This window comes from Terrapene carolina, unplaced genomic scaffold (genome assembly GCF_002925995.2).
Source record: "Terrapene carolina triunguis isolate 2854851 unplaced genomic scaffold, T_m_triunguis-2.0 Scaffold23, whole genome shotgun sequence".
In the NCBI taxonomy this organism is placed as follows: domain Eukaryota; kingdom Metazoa; phylum Chordata; order Testudines; family Emydidae; genus Terrapene; species Terrapene triunguis.
Genome location: NW_020664374.1, coordinates 21189099 through 21196645, shown reverse-complemented (window position 1 = coordinate 21196645; position 7547 = coordinate 21189099). Strand labels below are relative to the sequence as shown.

General features: G+C 37.6%; 1 protein-coding gene across 1 annotated transcript in view; it reads right to left on the bottom strand.

Moving 5' to 3' along the window:
- LOC112104466 (phosphate-regulating neutral endopeptidase PHEX) overlaps window positions 1-7547 on the bottom strand; it is a gene marked incomplete at its 5' end in the record, with an annotated part of 114970 nt that overhangs the window by 1372 nt on the left and 106051 nt on the right. Inside the window, 3 exons of the mRNA XM_026649346.1 lie at window positions 80-145; window positions 3263-3393; window positions 6218-6285. Of these exons, the coding sequence (XP_026505131.1) occupies window positions 80-145; window positions 3263-3393; window positions 6218-6285 (265 nt within the window). The remainder of the gene's footprint in view (window positions 1-79; window positions 146-3262; window positions 3394-6217; window positions 6286-7547) is intronic.

Sequence of the window (7547 nt, the reverse complement as noted above, 5' to 3'; positions counted from 1 at the left end):
TGTGCCCTGGTTTTTAACAGTCTGCTCCCTGAGGTTGGTACGCATGCTCTTGCATCACCACTGGGAATCTTACACCTACCCTGAAAGCCTCTCGCAAACCTCCATTGTCTGCAATGTTTTCTGCCAAAGTCCTCTTCCCTTTTACCTGGCAGAAAGGAAGAACATAATTCATTTGATCTGTTTCTAAACTGCATTTCAAGGCCAACCTATATATACAGATAGGAAAAAATCAAACAGGTTATATGCCAGATCCTCAGCTAGTGTAAATGAATAGCTCTGATGAAGACAATTGCTTTTCAATGCGAAAAATCAAACCTATACTCATACCATCTCTGTATTCTCCTGGGGCCAGTTACTCTGGCTCTAGGGTTAGATTCAAGTTTAGAACTCATGAAGCAGAAACAATGCATCTGAGAATCTGGTCTGTGAAATTTGATTTGAGTATCAATATTTTTTCCATCCATGTGTGTGCTGCTCTAGTTAGATCTGGAAATTTGCAAAGTTTTCTTCTTATTTGACAAATTACATTTATTTCTCCACATAACTTTCTCTATCTACTACTGGAGTGACAGTAACTATCAAAGTATAACATAAAACAGTAGAATTAAAAGTAGATGTCAAGGAGAGAATTGAAAAGGGTAGTGTACAAAATGCTTTTTACAAATCTAGAAAGAAGGTTCAAGTTCTTTTTTCTAATATTGCTTCCAGCAACCATAAAAAAATCATGTTACAAAAATCGGTGTCATCGAAATACTGATAAACCCAATATCCTGATATTACAATATTTAATATCATTTGAAAGAACCTCTCGTTTTCTGTGGAGTAGAGCACTATCTATTATCACCAGACCTATAAGGGTTTTTGAGTTATCAGATTGTACTGGTAATTCATTAGTTTTTTCCTCCAACTTTTTATACTAAAATAGGCATGTTAAGAACCACAGGATCAAGTTTAGAATCAAATTAATTAAAATATGATTCCAAACCAACAGCTGATAACATGGTATGAAGCAACAGTTTGAAATTTAGGACAGGACAAATTTATCAGTGGCACAATGGTCTAGTCAAAGGCCTTTGGAGAGAATAGGAGTACTTGTGGCACCTTAGAGACTAACAAATTTATTAGAGCATAAGCTTTCGTGGGCTACAACCCACCTCTTCGGATGCATGAAGAGAATGAGAGTCTTTCCATTGACTTCAATGGATTCTGGATCAGATCGCTAAAACTGCTGTGGCTAAAAGGGATGATGATAGTGATGGGAGAACAAGAGAATGTCTTAACTCCAGAGCTCTTTGGTGTTGGCAAAGTCTGAAACTATATCTATTTTCATATCTACTTCTTTCATTAAGCACCTTTTTGGAGACCTTTTCATTTCAAATTGAAAAAGGAGTTGGGGAGGAAAAGATACCTGATAAAAGTAAACTGATCCCATATTGATAAACTGCATAACATATCAGTGCTAAAGATGTAAAATATATAGGAAAGAAAGAGATCTTTGGATGTCCATCCTTTCAAACAGAAGCTCCAATAAAAGAGGAGAAAACATCAGATTTCCCTCCCCCTCCCCACAAAAAGGTGTTCAAAATTGTGGTGTATAGAAGACTGTTGGAATTGCAAACTTTCATCTTATGAGTGGGGGGGAAAGAGTTTCCTGATCCTGCTTGCATGCTTGGGGACTCTGTAGGGAAGTGTGTAATCTGGGAGCAGCAGTTAGTCAGGAAAACGCTAGCCTAGAACAAAGTTGGGAGAGTTGTGCCTCTGCCTTAGGGAGCAGCCTGCTTTGTCTCTCTGTGTGTGGGTTTGTGTGTATCATTCTGAATTCTAAGAAATAAAGTAGTTTTACATTCCAATGTTTCAAAAGGGGTAATTTAAATTTTTATCTGTGTGTGTGTGTGTGCACGCCCTGAAACATAACAAAAATGAACCTATCTTAAAGTGCAATATGATGCTTCACAGGAAAGGAAGAACTAAATATCTCCACCTCAGTGAAGTCCTGTAGATGACATGACTGTGCACTAGCAGCAGTTCCTACAACTTCACAGATGGGGAGGGTCCAAATCCTCCTAACCACAGTCAGGACCTCCAGAAAGCAAAAGACTGATGGATGGGCCAATAGCATCAGCATGGAACGAGTGGGTGAGTTCCAGCAGCTCCTCCACAACATCTTCTGTGTCTTAAGTGATACCTCTCTTGTGGTGATGATGGTGGCAGCAGAGATGCTTAACAAACAGCTGGAGGTATTTTATTTGTAAATTGGCTGATATCCAGCACTGCAAACTTGAGCCATTGGATTGCTGATTGGTCAGTGGCACATCATCATTAGCACTCAGCTGATGAACAACTAACAATACCTTTAACAACTTATTGTAAGGAGGTGCAAGAGCAGGTGAGTTAATTCTGTTTTTGAAATGTGAAAACAGGGAGTAGAAATTGGGTTTTAAGGATATGGATTTAACTGTAAAAATGAGGTTAAAATCCTGGCCCCATAGAAGTCAACGGAAGTTCTGCAAATTATATCAGTGGGGCCAGAATTCCACACCCAGGGTCCCTATTTATGCTCCATTCAAGAAACTTAAGTTTAAACCCGCACATATTCCGAGGAGCCCATGCTTCTGATAGCTAATACACACATTTCATTTCTATTTCTATTTCTTTTTTCAACCCTGTAGTTGCTGTGAATGATTGTTTAGTATTTGATTCATTTGATCAGCAACATGTCCACATGTACATGGAAAAAATAGCAAGAGTTGAATGGGAAATAAGCTGTAGCTTGTGTCTCCACATTATAATGTTAATTTATTTTCTGATTTATTGGGTGGGGTTGCTAAATGGATCTAAAACCCATTATTAGTTTCTTCTTTTAAAAAAATGGTAGCTGCCACTAGCCAGTCCCAATCACTGTTCTGTGCTGACACCACCATCAGAGGGCATTTAACACATACATCCCCGTTGGACTACTCCTGCTGCTTGGCTTCACCCACTCACACTGCCTCCACTGTTGACCTCACTATGAGAAGCACTTTAACCCTCTCAACAAAGAGTCTGTTGTTGTTGTAATTTGTTTTGGCTCATACTTGGACAAACAAGTTAAATTAAACAAATGTGCTCACTTCATGTATAGTACATGAACACAAAAACAGCTACATTCATCTCAAAGCATTTGTTATGAATAGCCCATTCACTTGTAGCATTCCAACAGGTTAGTAATCATGAAAAAAATAAGTAAATTATCAGGGACTCCAGCCACTCGCATGTTACATACATTTAGGCTAGCTCTCTTCCAATAATAATTATTGTACTGGTTAATCATGCATTTTGTCTTCTCTTTGAATTTTTCTTCAGACTCAGTGGACCACCAGGGGTCTAAATTTCCATTCTTGTCATACTTACGACCTAAAAAACAAAAGACATTTTTGAGAAAAATATACTTTTTGCAGTATTTGTAGCATAGCATGGACACAAATACAAGAAGTGAGAGTAGTAAAATGGATGTATTGCTTCACATCAGTTTGTCCACACTTGCTTATTCTGCTTAATTCACTAGATTTTCTGATTCTTGTCCCTCAGCTAAAGGTAGTACTGCAGAAACCCAACTCCTGTGGTCACGCCATCCAGCGAATGGCGCTCAGTCAGTGAATCTCAAAAAGATGCAACATTAGAGTCATAGAGTCATAGAATATCAGGGTTGGAAGGGACCGCAGGAGGTCATCTAGTCCAACCCCCTGCTCAAAGCAGGACCAATCCCCAATTTTTGCCCCAGATCCCTAAATGGCCCCCTCAAGGATTGAACTCACAACCCTGGGTTTAGCAGGCCAATGCTCAAACCACTGAGCTATCCCTCCCCCTGGTATTAGACATACCATTCACTTAATAGGGAAAAGGAAGATTCAACCCAAGATGGTATGTAGTTTTAGTCTTTGTAGTTTGCCTAACAGTGTGGCTGTGTACTTTGTTTTGCATATAATTATTCTGAGAGAGACTCAGGTTACATTCTCTGCTTTGGCTTCTTCCTCTAAAATGGCATTATTATACCGTGATAACACCTGTACATCACTCTGCAGCAGCCATCCTAGCCAATGGGGTTGCACATATGTGACTGAGAATATAGTCTAGAGATTCTTTTTCGAATGTTGATGCACAAGATGTAAATAACACAGCTTGACTCTCAGATCCCAGGATGAATGTATATAGCTGGAAATTGGAGAATAAGGGATTTCACAAGAGTAACTGAGGGCAGAATTTAACACTGCAGTGAGACCATAGTAGACAATTCTTGTAATGACCTGTGAGCTAGAATGGAATCCAGCACCCACTCCCCAAACTACCTTGACTGTGCAGTGTGAATAAGAGTAAAAGCAGAAAAACTTAGTTTGTAACTAAAGTATTCAAATATGACTCTGAGTATACACAAGGATATGACTTCTTGAGGAAGATTTTACATTTTTCAGAGAACAATTACTTTAACAGCGTAAAAACAACAAGGAGTCCTGTGGCACCTTAAAGACTTATTTGGGCATAAGCTCTGAAGAAGTGAGGTTTTTTACTCACAAAAGCTTATGCCCAAATAAGTCTTTAAGGTGCCACCGGACTCCTTGTTGTTTTTGTGGATACAGACTAACACGGCTACCTCCTGTTACTTTATACTTTACTCCTTATATTTTAACAGCATAAAAATCATAATTGTTCTGAATTATTCTTCATGCAGATTATTAGACTCCAGAACTCAGAAGGATCAAAGCAACTGAAATTAAGATGTTTAGAGACAAAAAGGGTGACACGATTAGTCATCAGTTTTTGACTAACAATGGCTTCTTCTTTTTTGCCACATCCTATATTTTTATTTTATATTTTTGTTTAAAATGGATTTAGCCACTGGATGAAATCCTGCCCCCACTGAAGTCAATGGCAAAGCTCCCATTTTTATCAGTGGGGCCTCTACTTCATCCAGTGTCTCAGTTCCCATTTTTATAACAAATTTTATCACACGAGTGAGGTCAATGACATAGCTCAGAATTGTACAATATTACAGAAATATGAACTTTCCAGTAAAATCTAATTGTGGTTATTTTTCATCCTCAGACCATATAATTGTGATTCTGCAAACAGGCACATCATTGCTATATTATAAAATGGATACTACACTTCCTGCTTCCTAGTTTTTACTTGTCTAAAGCCTCATGACAAAAAATGTCTACACCGCAATTAGACACCTTTGGCTGGCCCGTGCCAGCTGACTCGGGCTCTGGCTAAGGGGATGCTTAACTGTGGAGTAGACGTTTGGGCTTAGGCTGCAGCCTGAGCTCTGGGACCCTCCCACCTTGCAGCTTCCCAGAGCCCAGGCTCCAGCCCATGCCCAAATGTCTACACAGCAATTAAACAGCTCCTTAGCCTGGGCCCTGCGAGCCAGAGTCAGCTGGCACTGACCAGCCACTGTGTTTTAATTGCAGTGTGGATGTACCCAGAGAGAAATCAGCCAGTCCAAACCACAGACCAGTCAGATCAATACCTTACAATACACTGCCATAAACTGTGTGTTATACGTTGCCATAATTTTCTACAGACTTCTATATCACATAACCAAATTGACAATGAGAAGATAAAGACATAAGTCTATTAATTGTTATATCTATTGCAGCAGTGGAAGGAACTAGAGATGGTCAGAAATTTTCTGATAGAACTATTTTCCATCAGAAAATGCCAATTTCACAAAAGCAAAACATTTTGCAGAAGCATGTCAATGTAAAGGAAAATGTGTTCCAAACGAAAAAATGAAAAAATGTTGATAACATTCTGAATGGAACATTTTGATTTTCCACTTTTAAATTACTTTTTGCTTTTTAAAATTTTGTACTATGTAAATTAATTTTTTAAAGCAAAAATCAGAATGAAAAGGTTTTGATTTTTTCAAAATAAAATGTTTCAGTTAGCCCAAAACATCTTTGTTTCAGAATTTCATTTTATTGGATAGTCTCTATTATTTTTGGTTTTGTTCTGTTTCAGACCGGGGGAAAATACTCACTCACAAAAAATCCCTTTTGGCCCAACTTTAGAAGGAATCCATGCAAAACTAAACCATTCTTTTTACAATCTTATGGTCCTCTTGACGCATCTTATCATTCTTGGAAAAAATGTACACATAAAGCTACTCCAATGCATCTTTTTTTTCTATTCAACAAACCCAAAAGTAAGAACAATATAAATGTGGACAATTACTCACCATTATTATCAAATCCATGGGTAAACTCATGCCCAACAATTACTCCAATGGCACCATAACTTAAAGACCTATAACACAAAAGAGCAGTTTTGCCTCACGATATATACATGCGTAGGAACATCAAAGCGGATGAGATAGAGGATAGAACAAGTTTCCATTTCAGAAAAGATTTTTTTGTATCTAAAAACTACATCCACAAAGTTCCTCTCAAAGTTACTGATAGTGAAAGGTGGAACATGAAAAATCTTGTTTATTAAAGAAGGGTAAAAATAAAACCTTAAAGGCATTGTTGTCATCTCTGAGGTGGCTAGATTGTCTATACAAATATCTTATGTCATCATCAGGACTCAGAGAAAAAAAGGGGGGGGGATTCCAACTGACTGCAGCATTTATTTTCTAACTGGGAACTGGGTAGTGTTAAGAGTAAAATTATTCTGATAATGTAGTTAAAGAAAAGCACAGATCAAAGATTAAAAGGGATTTGAGATGCCATCTCTAATCACTCTTCTCTGAGTATGTGATAGACAAGCTTGAAAATGCATGGCATTTAATGTGTGAAACATTAAACAGATTCCCATCGTTTTCAAAAGAGGTGTTATCCTATTTCCCTTCACCTGTGCAGAAATAAGAGATTATCTACAATCAGATCTACTGCACTGAAGAGCCAGAAAGGAGACAATAATTTCATGTTCCTGGCAGACAATAATTGACATCTTCCTGGTTTGTTTGTACAGTATATTTTTTGTTTTCAATTTTCTGATGTTGTTCTATGGTGAGGGGAAAAGACGTGTATGAAATTTTAATTCAGAAGAGGTATTCATGAAACACATCTTGTATTTGCTAAGTTATTCTTCTGGAACATTACATACGTCACACAGTACAGAAATGCCATACATCAAAGTAGTGTATATTAGTGTATTAATAACACATTGGATAGTAACAGGAAAAGGCAAAGGGTTTAAAGTAACATATTATTACTGGACATAATGAGCCATCACATACTAATTGCTCATCTCAGTCATGCCCAAAAAAGTGCTTATGATTTAATCCCCCCACCCATGACAATTCTTCCCTTTGTTGTTTTTATCCTGAAGGGTAATTTGTCTGTGATAAAATGTTTCCTACTGTGTTTTCTATCATCTCAAAGCTTCATTAAAGAGCTTTGGTTAAAGTTATACAGTTCAACAATAGAAATATCATCCCATTGCGTGACAAATTTATAATTTTGTATAATGACAATTATCTGTACTGAATGCACAATATTAGGCTTGTTTTCCATATCTAAAGTCATAACGCCTTCTGCAGCCAGAGAAGTGTAAAAAAACAAAAT